We start from the raw sequence: 17,185 nt of genomic DNA on the forward strand, positions 1-17,185 counted from the left end.
GATAGGGCTATTTTTCTGCCCCCTTATTCCTATGATGTCATTTGCGAAGTGCCTCATCTTTTTTTATGTAAAAAAGGTAGGTTCAAGTTTTTTTTTTTTTAGAAAATCTGAATTTTTGATATCTTCCTATTTCCAGTTTATGTAATACATAGCTCACAAATTAACCAGGGGACTCATAAGTCCTTAGAAAATCTCTTCCAGGATTTCCTTGGTGGGAATCACACTAGTAATATTCAATGTAAACATGAAAAGCAGTTAATTAATTTTCCTTCATAAAGTCATGGTAGTCTGTCATGTGATATTTATACACAGGTGAATCGGTGCTGTTCTAATATTGTGCTATACTTATGTTCTATGTAGAGTGTAGACGGATATAATTTTGTATCGGATTAGAATTTGTTATTTTCGTGTCCAAGAGAAAACAAAGAAATTAAATCCAACACAAATTTTTGATTTTAAAGAATATTTATTTTGATGTCAGAACTATATCTATGTCCCTGTTATTCATCGTCCATTTGTAAATCTATTTCGTTAGTACATGTACCATAATCATCACCATTGTATTCTTATGAGTAGATCTACATGTACCTACATTTTGTTGTGTTAAAATATGTAGTTCATCTTTTATTGATTACAAAAATACACAGGTGAAATAAAAAAGTCAAAGGTAATTAAGAATGATTACTATCAAAACAGTACAGTTCATTTTAAGATAAGAAGTATTGATATTAACAGTTAAAGCTAACCGCTCATGTAGACAGTGTGTCTAATATGCTGCTGAGACGAAACCTATCTCACTTTTAATGTCATTTTCGTAGGTCCACCTGCACTATTTTTGTTCATCCATGCCCTTCTTAGAGTGATCCAACACCTGGGCCACATACGGTGATACCACACCATGAATTTGTATTTCGCAGTAACTCTATGGTCATGTGGATGATGTTTTTCCATTCAGCTTTGGGGGGGGGGGGGGTAAATATTGTTTGGATATGGTTATTTTGCAGCAGGTTGAGGAATTTCTTTTCCTAATGTGCTCTAATGAACATCAAGCAGGGCGAGGACTCCGACCCTGTTTCTACTGGTACACCCGATTTCTTTAGGAATTGACAAAAAGTATACAATTAACATAAATGATTTAAACATCCTGCTGACTTGAGTACAACAATTTAATGACCCAAGCTTACACAGATCATGAAGCAAATTGTGCACAAAATATGACGACGTTACTGAGTGTGTGTATAACAAGCAAAGGGACGATCGGAAATCGATTTGATTCACTCGACATAATCATTGCTTTTACAATGTTATTTTCTAATCAATTTGTTTGTGGTCAAATTTCAGCAGTCATTAATGGTAATGACTGGTCAATATCATGCACGTGCAGTGATTCGGAGGTCGATCATCATGGCAGTAAACAGTGCATTTGGAGTCATTAAAGACGATTATTGTAATAAACCAGTTTTCTATTTCTTAAGACGACAAGAAATATTCTTCTTCAAGAAATCTTCTTAGTGTTTCACAAACAAATCTTGTCGGCTTTCATGGGATGGCCTGTGAGTTGCAACTTCTTGAACTTGGCAACCCGAGTCAGAAGTTTGGCATCTCTGCTGTCCTCAAAGGGCGAGAGCTTTTGTGATGGTTTCAAGCTCCAGAATTAGAGAGATATGGGTAGCTTAATTTTGAACCTTGCTGATCTGTAAATATAATTAATTAATTAATAGACAAATAATCATGCAGTGTGAATTTGACTTCGGGAGGGCTTTTATATTATAGTAAAATGATTATTTGAAAGTTTTGTTTTTTTGTTTTTAGCTCACCTGAGCTGAAAGCTCAAGTGAGCTTTTCTGATCGCCTGTTGTCCCGTCGTTTGTCTGTCCATCTGTAAACTTTACATTTTCGACATCTCCAGAATCACTGGGCTAATTATAATAAAACATGGTCAAAAGCATCCTTGGGTAAAGGGCTTTCAAGTTTCTTCAAATGAAGGGCCATGTCCCCTTCAAAGGGGAGATAATCACTAAAATGCAAAAATAGGGTTGGGTCATTTAAAATCTTCCTGTCAAGAACCACTGGGCGAGAAGAGCTGAAATTTACATGAAAGTTTCTTGACATTATGTAATTTCAAGTTTGCTAAAATCATGGCCTCTGGGGGTTGGATGGGGCCACAATAGGGGATCAAAGTTTTACATAAAGATACCTGTATATGTGGAAAATCTTTAGAAATCTTCTCAAAAACTACTGGGCCAGGAAAGTGGAAATTTGCATGAAAGCTTCCTGACATAGTGCAGATTCAAATTTGTTAAAATCATGACCCCCAGGAGCAAGTTGAGGTGACAATAGGAGATCAAAGTTTTGCATACAAATATATAAAGAAAATCTTGAGAAATCTTCTCAAGAACCACTGAGCCAGAAAAGCTGAGATTTACATGAAAGATTCCTGTCACAGTGCAGATTCAAGTTGTTCAAATCATGACCCCTGGGGTTAGGATGGGGCCACAACAGGGGATCAAAGTTTTACATAACTAGTAGATAGAAAAAAATCTTTTTAAGAATCATTGGGCTAAAGAAGTTTACATCTGCACAAAAGCTTCCTGACATAGTGCAGATTGAAGTTTGTAAAAATCATGTTCCCCGGGGGTAAGATACATAGTAGGGGATCAAAATTTTACTTACAAATATATACGGAAAATCATTTAAAATCTTATGAAAAATCACTGGCCAGAAAAGTTTACATTTATATGAAAGCTTCATGGCATATAGTGCAGATTCAATTTTGTAAAAATCATGACCCCTGGGAGTAGGTTGGGGCCACAATAGGAATCAAAGTTCTACATACGAATATATAGGAAAAATCTTCAAATATGAGCCAAGGTGACTCAGGTGAGCGATGTGGCCCATGGGCCTCTTGTTTAGATGTACTTATGAATTTTGAATATTTTACACAATCAAATGAAAGCTACCATTTGCCTCCATGAAAATGTATTACTCTATTCACAAATTATTAGAATTTTTATTTTGCATGATGAACATTGTATGGAAACTCTTTAATTAAAATGTATTATCTATTTTTTTGTAGGGAACGGTCATGAATAATTGTGCACAACCAGTACGGCCCTACAGAACATCCACATCTAATTCCCTGTTCATTGCCATTCTTTTCATCTCGTTTATCGTTTCTACTGGGCCAATGATATTTCTGATAGGAACGTAAGAATGTTATTTTGTATTTTGCATGCAGAATTTATGTAGATTGTTTTGACAGGTATTAAAAAATGTTTATGAATAGTTTATGAATTTTACTCATCAATAAAATTCATAAATTATTCATGTATAGTTCATGAAAATGCAATAAACTTAGAATTGGGCAATTCATGCTGTTGTTCAAATTATGAATATTCATGGTATGACTTTTCATGAATTATTCATGAAAATTTCTTTTTCATGAATATTTATCAACTTTCTTTTCATGAACAAATATTCATGATTCAACAATGTCCAATTTTAATATTTCATTGCATCTTCATGAATATTTCATGAACAATCCATGAATATTATTCACGAATTATTCAAGAAAATTCATTAATTATTCATGATCATCTTGCAGGGGTAAAATTATATGTATTGAGAACTTGTCTTTTCTTGGCTGAGAATTTGTCATTCGTATAAGGTAACTTCACCCTCATGTAGCATAATATTTTTAGGTCACCTGAGTCAGGTGACCTATTGCAATTGGTTTGTCGTCCATTGTCTTGGGCTGTGAGTTAACAATTGAACATTTTTAAATTCTTGATAACTATCAGTCCAATTCTTTTCAAATTTGGTATGAAGCATCTCTAGGACAAGGGGGACATCAATTGTAAATTTCAGGACTCCTGCATCCCTGGGGCCTTAAGGGTGGGGCAAATACTGCCTAAATTTGAGCAATTTTTAAAAATCTTCTTCTCAAGAACCACACCCGTGTAAGAAAAACTAAATGCATAGTGATGTAGAGCAGGAAGACCTCTACCAAAATTTTAAATTTCATGATCCCCGAGTTAGGGGTTCTGACCCCAGGGTGGGGCCAAACTTACTATATAGCGTTTATGTGTAAAACACTTAAATAACATCTCCTTTAGTGCTATTGATACTAAATTGAAACTAAATGGATATTTAGAAAGAGTATAGGTAGTCCTTTACGAAAATTTTAATTTTGATGATCCCAGGGGTAGGGGTTGTGGTATCAGGGTTAGGTCAAAGTGGTCAGTTTGTGAAGAATAGAAATTTTTAATGTCTTCTTGATAACTATCATTCCAATTCTTTTCAAATTTGGTATGAGGCATCTGGAACAAGGGGGACATAAATTGAAAATTGCAGGATTCCTGCACCCTTGGGGCCTTAGGGGTGGGGCAAAAACTTCCCAAAATTGACCAATTTTCAAAAATCATCTTCTCTACAACTGCACATGTTTAAGAAAAACTAAATGCATAATGATGTAGAGCAGGAAGGCCTCTACCAAAATTGTAAATTTCATGATCTCTGGGGTAGGAGTTCTGATCCCAGGATGGGGTGAAACATACTATATTGTGTTTATGTGTAAACTCTTAAATAACATCTTTAGTGTTATTGATACTAAATTGAAACTAAACGGATATCTAGAAAGAGCAGGTAGTCTAGACTACCAAAATTATAAATTTGATGATCACTGGGGTAGGGGTTCTGACCCCAGGGTGGGGCCAAACTTAGTATATGATATTTATGTGTGAATTTACGATACTTTATAAAATCTAAATGCATACAAGGAATAGCAGAAAAGGATGTACAAAAAATGGTAAATTTCACAAAGCAATGCAAGGTTTTGATTTTAGGCTGAGCAGACTTTTTCAAATTACCAATTCTGTAATTTATATATTTTACACTACACTTTTATGTATGTAGTTTGGTAAAACAATACCCTTCATAGAGATTTTGATGTATCACAATTTCACAAAGCATATAGGAATACTATTACTTATTCCAACATGCATGTGAGATGGCATAAAGGCTACTTATGACCAGACAGTGTGTCATAAATATGGACTAAGGTAATTTTTGCCAAGTTTAAAGTCTCTGGTGAAAAAAGCTCAAATTATATTTGTCCCAGGCCATAACTTTGTAATGGAGAGACATTAGAGGCTCATGTTTTGCTCAAAGCTTTCTGAAGACAATTTGGTGAATCAGACCTCAAGGTTATCAATGAAAATGTTCAAAAACTTTGTTCAGGCCACATTTCTTTTTGTGAAGAAACGTTTCAAGCAAATCATCAAAAAAGAAGAAAGAGAATGGTAACATCCTTCCTCATAGTTTAAAAGATACACTTGTTGCACCAATGTACGTCACTAATTTGTTTTCATTGTACTATATCTAGGTAACATCAAGGCCCATGGGCCTCTTGTTGATATTTCTAAGAGTTGATTCTAAAAAATGAACTACTCATAATGCTTAGAAATAATTGAAAATTTGTAACATGGAAAGAATTTCATTCTGCATTGATGAATTTGAACAGGATTTCACCTTCACAAAGTTGTGGGCCTTTCAGAGTGTACAGCGGAGATAACTTTGTGTTTTTCAACACAATTGGGAACCTAGTTGACTCATTCCCATCTGATGCACAAACTCTCTTCCACTTTCTGGGCACCGTGGCCTTTAGTATCCCAGCTATCATTATCATGTGGTAAGTTATTTCCAATACTAGTACATGTACATACAATGTATGTATTATACTTTTGGATGCGATAATATCAATTCTAAAAAAGTTTGTTTGATTTTAACTAGTGTCTGATAGCAGGGACACTTACTGTAGAAGCAGAAATATCAAATCAAATTTTAAACTGAGGATAGGCAGGACAGTGGCATCCCATGAAAAAATTATTTGTCAATGAGTTTTCCTCATACTTGATAAAATTGTAGTAAAGAGGACCCTCAATACAAATATATTCATTCTATTGTGAAAAGTAAAGATGATGGTAACCATTGTTGTATGATTTTTATAAAGCGCACAGATGATCTAAATGGAGTTCCCTTCTTAAAGCGTACAGATGATCTGAATTAATGTTACACAGTGCATGTATTTAAATGGAGTTCCCTTCTTAAAGTGCACAGATGATTTGAATTAATGTTACATATACAATGTAGTATTTAAATGGAGTTCCCTTCTTAAAGTGCACAGATGATTTGAATTAATGTTACATAGTATTTAAATGGAAACATTCCAGAATTCGATCCAGATTGATACATAGAAAGAAAAATATTGAGATAAAAGATCAAAAAAGTTTTCTTGGACCTCACCGATTTTAGTGGGTCTGAACCACCAATGCCAAACAAATATATAAGTTTTATTTTTGGCCCAAAAAATAATCTAGGAAGATGGTGTATATTAATTTCTAAAGGTGGAAAATACAGCTTTATAGTTTTATGTGCTTAAATTAAACTGTAGTAACCATTTTCATTTAGTGCTTTGAGGTCATAATCAAGATTTTGCTCCACAAGATAAATGTTATCTGAACATTATTGCAATGAATTATCATCAGCATGAAGTCTGCAGACTGATCTCATATTTTCAGCAACATCATTTACAAAAAGCAGAAATAATAATGGGCTAAGGAGAGAACCTTGAGGAACTCCAGCATTTATATATCCAACAGAAGAAAATTTGTCTTTATAAATAATCTTTTGTGACCTAGCTGTTGCTTAAATACATTGGAAAATAGGTCCTGAAATTCCATACATTTTTATACCCCCCGCAACAAGTTGTGGGGGGGGGTATACTGGAATCAGGTTGTCCGTCTGTCTGTCCGTCCGTCCGTCCGTCCGTCTGTAGACGCAATGGTTTCCGGACTCTAAAGCATTATCCTTTCCACCTACCGTCACCATATCATATATATGGACTACCCATGGGATGAAGATGTTCCCTATCGATTTTGGGGTCAAAAGGTCAAAGGTCAAGCGCACTGGACATCGAAGTAGCAATATGGTTTCCGGGCTCTAAAGCGTTATCCTTTCCACCTACAGTCATCATATCATACATATGGACTACCCATGGGATGAAGATGTTCCCTATTGATTTTGGGGTCAAAAGGTCAAAGGTCACGCGCACTGGATATCGAAGTAGCAATATGGTTTCCAGGCTCTAAAGCGTTATCCTTTCCACCTACAGTCACCATATCTTACATATGGACTACCCATGGGATGAAGATGTTCCCTATCGATTTTGGGGTCAAAAGGTCAAAGGTCACGCGCACTGGACATCGAAGTAGCAATATGGTTCGGTTTGTCATGCCATTTGTTTTTTACACTCAGAAAAGAGGTAGTTTATACCTATTACCAACACCCTTTGGGAGATTGGGGTAAGCGGGGGGTATTCTTAGTGAGCATTGCTCACAGTACCTCTTGTTAGTTTTTGAATAAGACCTCTATGTCACATTCAGTCAATTGCCTTTGACAGATAACAACTAGAACTGTCCTAATGGGACTAATACCCCCCACGGGGCATATAAGATGATGGGAAATATTTAATGCAAGCACATTGGATATTTTCACATTATCTACAGGGCAATCAATGTGAATGCAGAAGTGTATATTCTACAGTACAGCAGTACATGAAATATTAAAAATGTCCGTAACTTCCATAACTGTTAAAATATTTCAATGAAAATAGAAGATGCACAACTACATTATATGTATAAGATGAGAATAAAGTTTGAATCAAATCTGTTCAACGGTATTAGAATTAAACTCAGGATAAAGTGCGCAACCCCCAAAATGAAAAGAAAATGTGCGTAACTTCTATAACTGTTAAAATATTTCAATGAAAATAGGAGATGCACAACTACATAATATATAGAAGATGTGCATAAAGTTTGAATGAAATATGTCTAGCGGTATTAGAAATAAACTTCGGACAAATTGCGTCTACGGACAAATGGACGGACGGACAAAGTGATTCCAGTATACCCCCCAAACTTAGTTTGCGGGGGGTAAGAAGGGAGATTAATTCATTTAAATACTATGTAACATTAATTCAAATCATCTGTGTGTGTTAAGAAGGAAACAATTTTCATTCAAAGCATTTCTATGACCTGCAGAGCATGCACACAATGATAAACGAACAACATGACAGACATGCTGAAAGTAAAGCAGAGTTTGGTTGTTTAATTCTCTGCTGAAATACATGTATGTTGCTCTATGGGAAAAGTGTTGTGCAAACCACCGGCAATTATATAGCTTGGGTTCGAGTTTACTATTAAAGTACTCTTTAATAGTAAATTTAAGTTTACCATATGATGTTCTTGCAGATTCATTAGACAAAACATTGGGTGCAAATTCCACTAATGAAATAAGAAAAAGTTGATAAATGTTTGTGCTAAAATTGAATTGACATATATTCCATTTAGATCCACTCTAAACTATGAATTGAATTTAAATTGCATACACTTTTGATAATTCACTTATTATGTGACTTTCAAAATTACTTTCTTCAAGTTTAAGTACATGCAGACCCAACTTCATCAACACGCAAGAAGCATTCAAAGGCCACAATTACATGTAGTAAATATTTGTTGGCTTGGTGTTGCCAACCCACATTTAAGTATCACAAAAATAGGACAGATTTTCTTAGTTGTGTTATAAATAATTGAAACTTTAGATGTTTAGTTTTCATGTTTTTAAAAATACATTTTTTTTTCAAGAATATTTTCCACAGAAACTTCATTTTAAAAGGTAACAATTTAAAAAGATTTATATGACATTACTAAAAGTGAAAGAGTCCTTTTCTTCTGGTAAAATTTGAATTTTTCTGTTTTCAAAATAAAATTTGCAATAAAAAAATAAAGCAAAGAAAACAACACACGTTTATTAATTTCTTTTAACCTGAAGTTTTGTTTAGGGTCAATTTGTTTTGTAATGTTCTTCCATATGTACCCCAAAAAAATTTCCTACCTACCAACCCAACAGTTTCAAGTGTAGGTCAACAGTGACAACCCAACAATTATTTAATTGAGGCCTTAGTGAATGTACATTTTCAGGATGGTCAGGTCATATTGACAACATCGTAAAGAAAGCATCCAAAAACTTGGTTTACTTAAAAAGCTTAAATTTACTGTATCGAGCGATATTTTATCTCAGAAGTTTATATCCTTTGTAAGACCACAACTAGAATTTGAAGTTTAAGTTTTGTCTGAATGCTCAAAGTCCAATATTGAAAAATTAGAAAGGTTCAGTATATGCAGCAAGAATACCCACAAGTGTTTGAATTTCAATAATAACTATAGCTTCCAGAAATTCACTATATTGGAAACAGAATGGGAACTTTTGGAATTATGAAGAACCTGCTCTAAAGGTGAAAGTTCAGGTGAGCTTTTCTGATCACCATTTGTCTGTCCGTTCATCAGTCTGTAAACTTTTTCACATTTTCATCTTGTTCTCCGGAACCGCTGGACCAATTTCGATCAAACTTTGTACAAATCCTCCTTGGGTAAGGGGGATTCAAGTTTGTTCAGATTAAGGGCCATGTTGTCCCCTTTAAACTGGGTGATAATCACAAAAAGGCAAAAATGGGGGGGGGGGGGGGGTCATTTCAAGATCTTCTCAAGAACCACTGGGCCAGAAAAGAAAATTTTACATTTACATGAAAGCTTCCTGAAATAGTGCAGATTCAAGTTTGTTAAAAATCATGTCTCTCTCCCCCCCCCCTCCCCCCCCCCCCCCCCCCCCAGGGATGGTGGGGCCACAATAGGGGATCAAATTTTTTCATGGGAATATATAGGGAAAATTTTCTTCTCAAGAACCATTTGACCAAAAAAGTTCAAATTTACATGAAAGCTTTTTGACATAGTGCAGATTCAAGTTTGTTAAAATGATGACCCTGGGGTAGGATGGGACCACAACAGGGGATCAAAGTTTTATATGCTGATATATATGTATGTATGTACATACACATATATGAAAAAATCTTTTAAAATATCTCTTGAACTATCTAAACTTGGGCTTTCATATTTTGTATATAATATATATACATTCTTTATGGCAAGACCCTTCATGTCATGCAATGGTGTGTGACTTTAACAGATTTGTGCAGATTCAAGTTTGTCAAGTTAGACCTACTTTTAATAAGAATCTTACCTATTCAGTGTCCTGAAGAGGGAGATCTTTCATATTTGGTATATAAATTTCTTGTGGCTAGACCTTTTATTTGATATCATGTCATTTGACCTTGTAACCTTGAACTTGGAGTTTGACCTACTTTTAAGAAAACCTATTAACCTATTAAGTATATCCGAAACTATTTTAGGTAGGGAATTCATATTTTGTAAATAGATTCTTTATTTGCAAAACCTCGTGACATAATGGTGTTTGATCTTTTGACATTGGAGTATAACCTACTTTTAAAAAGACAATATGACCGTCAGTGTATTCAGTATGTCCTGAACTATTTAAGATAGAGCCAGTTCATCTTCTGTTTGTAGATTTCTTATTGCAAAGTCTTTCATATCTATGAACTTGTGACCTTGGTGTTATCCAGAACAAGATCATGTTAGTCATATTGGTGTTGAGGCATCTGTGTTATGTGAATTCATTTTCAGTTATGTTGTGATCATTTAAGCCTAGGTTGGGGCCACAATATGGAATCAAACTTTTTCATAGGAATAAAGATTGATAAAAATTCTTTTTAAAAATCACAATAGCTGAATAATGGTAGGGGCAAGGTCACGGTGACAAATCATGTGATTTTGAATGATCAATTACACTGTAGAATAGCGACAAAAGTCAACACAAGGAAAATTCAAAAGAGACAAACAAAATGCGATAGAAGCAGAGAACACTGACACAGTTTTTTGGCGGTCAGAAAGTTTTAGACTGAAAATTAAAAACTGTCATTGTTCTCTGCTTCTATCGCACATATAGAACTACCACTTTAGTATAGATAGTATAGATTTGTTCCTGAGAGAATTCTTCAAATGTTGATAAAAGAGTTATTTGACATTTCATTATTAATAAAGGTGTTACTTGCTCATTTGAATTTTTCCTTATATTGACTTTCGTTGCCAGTTTTCCGTGTAATTAAAAATGTCAAAGCCACATGATTTGCCACCATGAAGGTGAGCAATGTGGCCCATGGGCCTCTTGTTTAACTAATACTCAGGGGACTGATAAGACCGGTTGGCCTCTTGTTTATGGATGTTATCAATTTAATAGGCCTTTCAAAAATCAGCTGCAAGTAACTCATTAATTTTTATGCCCCCCTTCAAAGAAGAGGGGCATATTGGTTTGCACCTGTCGGTCGGTATACCACATGTTGTCCGCTCAATATCTTGAGAACTATTCACTTGATCGTAATGATATTTCATATGTGGGTTGGTTATGAAAAGAAGAGGACCCCTATTGTTTTTCAGGTCAAAAGGTTAAAGGTCAAGGGTCAATCTACTCTGGACATAGGAATATACTGTCTGTTCAATATCTTAAGAACCCTTTGCTTGACAGACATCAAACTTGGTACACGGGTACATCATCAGGAGAAAATGACATCTATTGATTTTGAGGTCACATAGTCAAAGGTCAAGGGTCAAACTGAACATAGGAATATACTGTCCGCTCAATTTCTTGAGAACCCTTTGCTTGATAGACATCAAACTTGTTACACTAGTACATCTTCAGGAGAAGACGACCCCTATTGATTTTCAGATCACATGTCAAAGGTTAAGGGTCAAACTGGACATTGGAATATACTGTCTGCTCAATATCTTGAGAACCCTTTGCTTGACAGACATTAAACTTGGTACATTGGTACATCATCAGGAGAAGATGACATCTATTGATTTTGAGGTCACATAGTCAAAGGTCAAGGGTCGAACTGGACATAGGAATATACTGTCCGCTCAATATCTTGAGAACCCTTTGTTTGCTTGACAGACATCAAACTTGGTACACTGGTACATCTTCAGGAGTTGATGACCCCTATTGATTTTTAGGTCACATGGTCAATCCACTCTTGACATAGGAAGATAATGTCTGCTCAATATTTTGAATTGATGATACTACTCTCAATTAAATGATGTGTGTGTATAACCCTTTTCAATTTTGCACCATGAGGGGCATATGTGTTTTACAAACATCTCTTGTTTTTTTCCAGTTTGATAATGTATTATTTCTGTGTGCAAGCCACTGGATACAAGAGGAAAGCCAAACTTTTGAGAGAAGAACTTAAATTTGTAAGTGTTTACTTAGTCTAGTGTAATATTGGTTTAATGTAGTTTTGTTGAAAAAGTTTGCAGATTTGGATCTTTTGAATTATAAATTTAGTGTGCATGATGCAAATATATTGTAGGTGGCCAAGGACAAAAAATATCTTCTGGACATTCTCAATGAGGAATTGTAATTGGAACAATGAGTGAATGATATGATTTTTAGATAAAATTTTATTATTTTTTGAGAGTGAGGTTTATACAGTCTGTTAAGGGAACTTAATATGTTGTTGTTTTTTGCTTGTTATAGCCTTGCATTGAAAATGTGGAAGCCTTTATAGGAATCACATTGTCTTGTCATTCTTCTGCCTATCATCACTTTCACTGTAACATGATATCTTAAAAGGTTAAGGTCACAACAGAACTTGACGAAATGCTTTCTTTGTGACACAATGGTCTGCCCTAATCTCATGACCCCAAAATCTATAGGTAACTTCCTTTACTCATTATAGTTTTGTATAAAATGTGACAGCTTTTTATTGAAAACTGGACAAGGTATAAATCAAGTTACAAAAAATAAATTGAATAATAAGCAGACAAGCACTCAGACATCCCTAATCTATAGGGATCTTATTATAATAAACAACTACCTTTCTGAAGACAAGATATTGTGTCAGTATGAAAGTATATCAGATTTAGATTGGAGGTCTTCTATGACCTTGACATGTGACCACAAAATTGGTAGGTGTCTTTCTTTCATCAACTACCTTTGTATAGAATATGTAAAGTCCATGTTGAAAACTTTTTAACTTTCCCTCTAAGTTTTGTACACTTAGAGCTTTCATATTTTATACAAAGGTAGTTGATTCTGCAGTTAAACGTGGAAATGCAGATTTTGGAGAGAAAAATCTAATCATTCAATTCCTTTCTGTCATTAAAACATTGATGATCAATTCTCTATCTGTGTCATATAGTATTAGTTTTTATTTATGATTATAAATTTAATAGCTGACAAAATTTGAAGTAATAATCTTAATGCCAATTTTGGTTTATGAATTAATTTACATCTGTATGTTAAATATGCAATATACTTTAATTACTATATTCATACATTGTAAAATTTTGAACAGCAAGCACATGTCATATTTAGTAAAAGAGCTTTGAATATTTTAATAAAACTGGCTGACTATGATAATTGTTCTGACATTTATTTAGGATATGATAGTAATTTCTACTCATTTTATTTGATATGAAGTATTTTAAGTTGGGGCAGTTTACACATTATGAATTAATGGCAAAGCGGTTTATAAAAAAGCATAAACTGTACCTACTTACTTTATAATGTATGAAATGAGAAGAAATTATCATCATTCCGTATGATTTAATTGAGTAAAATGCATTTGATGAATGATTGTAAAGAAAATATGGATTTTATGATATGTGGAGCAATATTTCCATAGCAACAAAATGGAAATGGAGGATCCAAACTTATTATGACATAATTCCTTGGATGTTATATGGTCGTGTGACTTAACGACAACTCTTACGTTTATTCAATATACAGAAACTGAGAATGTTGATAAAATGAAATGAACCTATCAAATTCACAAGTGAAATTTAATTATTTATAATTGGAATGAATGCATGGTCTTTTAACAATAAAACTTTTGACATATATGTATGTGTTATTTTTTGTTTCTGGACATATATGTATGTGTTACTTTTTGTTTCTGCTCATTCTTAAACAGTGCAAATGATTGGTGTAAATGGAAGACTGAATCTGAACTAAAAGTAGTAGTCTGGTTATTCAACATTAAATAAATGTGTATCATGTTCATAACCACTTAGCTGTGTCACAAAGCAGTAGCTGTCATGAAAAATGTGTAATATGATCTGTCTATTAATAGAAAAGGACTACTGTACAATGTTATTAACAGAAGATAGGCATGAGTTCAAACTCTCAACACAATGCACTCTTTAAGATAATTGTGTGAATCAGAGTGTGAACTGAAATCCTATTTGAATACAGTCCCTTATACAGCAGAAAAGGGCGGTCTATAAGCTATCAAATTTGAATATGAACAGAAAATCAATGATCGAGCTGCAGTGCTTTAAAGTTTCCTTTATTTACTAGTTCAGATTAAAGGGAAACACCCTTTGGCACATAATTTTGATCAGGGTCCATAAATGTTTGCTAGATTACAGGTACCCATGTGGAGTTTATAGTAGCTAGTGTACATAATATACACACAACAAGGACATTAAGCTAAAATACAGGTAAGTTGTCTTCCTGAAAGTACATGTAATTATTGATGCATGAACTATGATGCTCTTGGTTTTGTGGCACAATGGTTGTTTTTACACAAAATAAATCCTGACCTGCAAGGTGAAATTCTTCACATGAAATAGGCATTTTGTTTGATTGTCCCCTATTTGTACAGTGACAAATTTGAATTGGGGAGAATATATTTATATGATAATTTCTTAAAATATTTGCTGTGTCTCAATCTCTATAAAATGTGTTACAGTCCGTTTTACCATTAGATTTTGAACAAAGTAATTTAAACAATATAGTTATTATGTAAAGAATTAAGTCTATCGATTCACAAGGTAAATACAACCCAAGTGACAATTAAACTGACTACACATTTCATGTGCATTACGTTTTTCAGTGGATAAAAATGTTATGTCATTCTAGGGTAGATTTTGAAATCCATTCTTCAAGTACTAGTACTCTATAGGCTATTTTTATAATTTGTGACAGCTGGCATGCAGCATACAGTCATTCTCATGTGCGTCTACAATTTTGTATTAATTGTTATTACCACAATTTTTTTTAACATGAAAGATTTGATTTAATTAAGATATGGTTGCTTTATTGCTTACCATGATTAAGTGAATTTCTTATTCAATCATCATAGAATATTTACAAATGTCCATTGTTTTTACTTGGGATAATCTTTCTGAATCGTAATGATAGCCATTTCCTCATGAATGCGGTTCAGTTTTTAATAATGGGAATTCCTATAGAAATCAAAAAGGTAGAATATAAATATAGAATTAAATTTCGATTTTGAAGGTACATGAGGGTATGAACTGCAACGCTTCGTTCATGCTGGCATGATACTTAATTCCTGAAGTGTTATTCTGGAATTGTGCATTAGTAACATTCAGTTGTGGATTGAGCAACGTGCCAAACCGAATTGATTCAAAATGTGTTTTTTTGTGAAGGCTGTAACAGTAGAAGAAAAACAGAAGGTCCAATTCTGATTTTTCCACATCAATATAATTTCAAATTATAATCACCAATTTCATTGAATATTGTATTCATGTGTTTACATTCATGAATATTAAATCCAAACTTTGAATTAAAACATCTCTTTTTAAAGAAAATTTCAAAATCCAACTTTGTGCTGCAGTAATTGTAAATATAATCATATTATTCGGATTTGTCTTAAAATCATTGCAGTTTTATAAAAGGTTTAAGATATTTGAAGTGTTTTAGAATATGATACAAATGCTGTACAGATAAAATATGAAAGGATCGAAATCTAGATAATGGGGGGTTGACACTGTCTTATGTTACTGTTTTCAATGTCCATCAACATTTGCAATTGACCATCCACAGATTTAAGATAGGTATATATGCATGGTTGCGACAGTATATTTTGGCCTAAAAATATCCAAATGATGAGAGCAATGTCAAATTCCTATTTCAAAAGTTGAGCAAAAAGATATTCATACAGTACAATGATTTTAAGAAGTGTATCACAAATACTGTAAAAGTGTTTATTTACGCTGGGGTTATAAGTATGTGTTTTTCTACATCCAACATTACGGGGGGATACGTGGTAACTGAATATAATATATAGTATATCAAATAGTTATATCAATACAAGTGGGGGAAATTTACACACTTCATTAAATGACCGCGTAATTAGTGTAAATTTCCCCTACGTGTAAATAACCACTTTTACAGTATATCAATCTGGCATTGTACTCCATCCTCTTATATATACATGTATACTAAACTGATTCATGAGATTGACTGTATATACCAATGTAGTGTAACTGTGTAATGGAAAGGAACATCACAAGCTGGCTGCCATTGTCATGTGCCCACTCCATCACTGATTTTGGGAGTGAACATATTATTGACCTAGTGATTACTGAGAAGAGATTGGTAGAACATTATGTCACTGTGAAATACAGTAATGTGGGGTATGATTGTGGATTTTTTGGACAGCATACAATTGCAAAGCTGTAAGATATTTATTTGGGCCTGCTTTAACTTTTTTTCATACTTGCTGCATATGTTTTTGTTAATGTTATCATGCACTATAGCTTTCTTTGTTGTGCTTTCACATCCTTTGTGTTATCATTCAGTTACCCCCTCTTAGCTTCCTCTTAAAACAGGCACTTTACCTGTATAGCTTCCTTAATGAATTTAACCAATTGTTAACAGAGGTAAGGTATGATATACTGGTTATAATGCTTAAAGTTCCTATAGGTATAATCTTGCATGATTTTTCATAAGTTGATAATATGATATATACATATTATGTACATGCATGAAATTGAGAAAGAGATTATATGGAGAAAGTAGAATTGTTGAATCCATGAGTAACTGGATTTTTTTAACAGTCTGAATTTTCTTCTTCAAAGGTTAAAAATTCGAATGGATATATGATTTGCATATTCTATTCTATATTCATTATTGTTTGTTTAAATTCTATATATAGTTATGCAACACATAAATATCACTCTATTCTATATTCATTATTGTTTGTTTAAATTCTATATATAGTTATGCAACACATAAATATCACTCTATTCTATATTCATTATTGTTTGTTTAAATTCTATATATAGTTATGCAACACATAAATATCACATGATTTATAATAGAATCCAGTAGTGTAGTTATAATATGATAAAAATTAGTGTTAGCATACATGTATATCCCTTTCAAAAAATGCAATTCAGGTACA

At 33.6% G+C, this 17,185-nt stretch overlaps 2 protein-coding genes across 3 annotated transcripts in view; both read left to right on the forward strand.

Annotated features, from left to right (window-relative positions):
* LOC130054193 (transmembrane channel-like protein 7) overlaps window positions 1-13,871 on the forward strand; it is a 94,674-nt gene extending 80,803 nt beyond the window's left edge. For both annotated transcript variants that reach the window (XM_056162865.1, XM_056162864.1), the window contains 5 exons: window positions 1-76; window positions 3,077-3,207; window positions 5,522-5,689; window positions 12,143-12,221; window positions 12,338-13,871. In XM_056162865.1, coding sequence (XP_056018840.1) covers window positions 1-76; window positions 3,077-3,207; window positions 5,522-5,689; window positions 12,143-12,221; window positions 12,338-12,388 — 505 coding nt within the window. In that variant the 3' untranslated portion in view covers window positions 12,389-13,871. The remainder of the gene's footprint in view (window positions 77-3,076; window positions 3,208-5,521; window positions 5,690-12,142; window positions 12,222-12,337) is intronic.
* Window positions 13,872-16,260: 2,389 nt separating this feature from the next.
* The window catches only part of LOC125669032 (transmembrane channel-like protein 7), a 43,679-nt gene continuing 42,754 nt past the window's right edge, over window positions 16,261-17,185 (forward strand). Inside the window, exon 1 of the mRNA XM_056162863.1 lies at window positions 16,261-16,457. Within this exon, the coding sequence (XP_056018838.1) occupies window positions 16,409-16,457 (49 nt within the window). The 5' untranslated portion in view covers window positions 16,261-16,408. The remainder of the gene's footprint in view (window positions 16,458-17,185) is intronic.

The sequence above is a fragment of the Ostrea edulis genome, chromosome 4 (assembly GCF_947568905.1).
Source record: "Ostrea edulis chromosome 4, xbOstEdul1.1, whole genome shotgun sequence".
NCBI classification, from domain to species: Eukaryota; Metazoa; Mollusca; class Bivalvia; order Ostreida; family Ostreidae; genus Ostrea; species Ostrea edulis.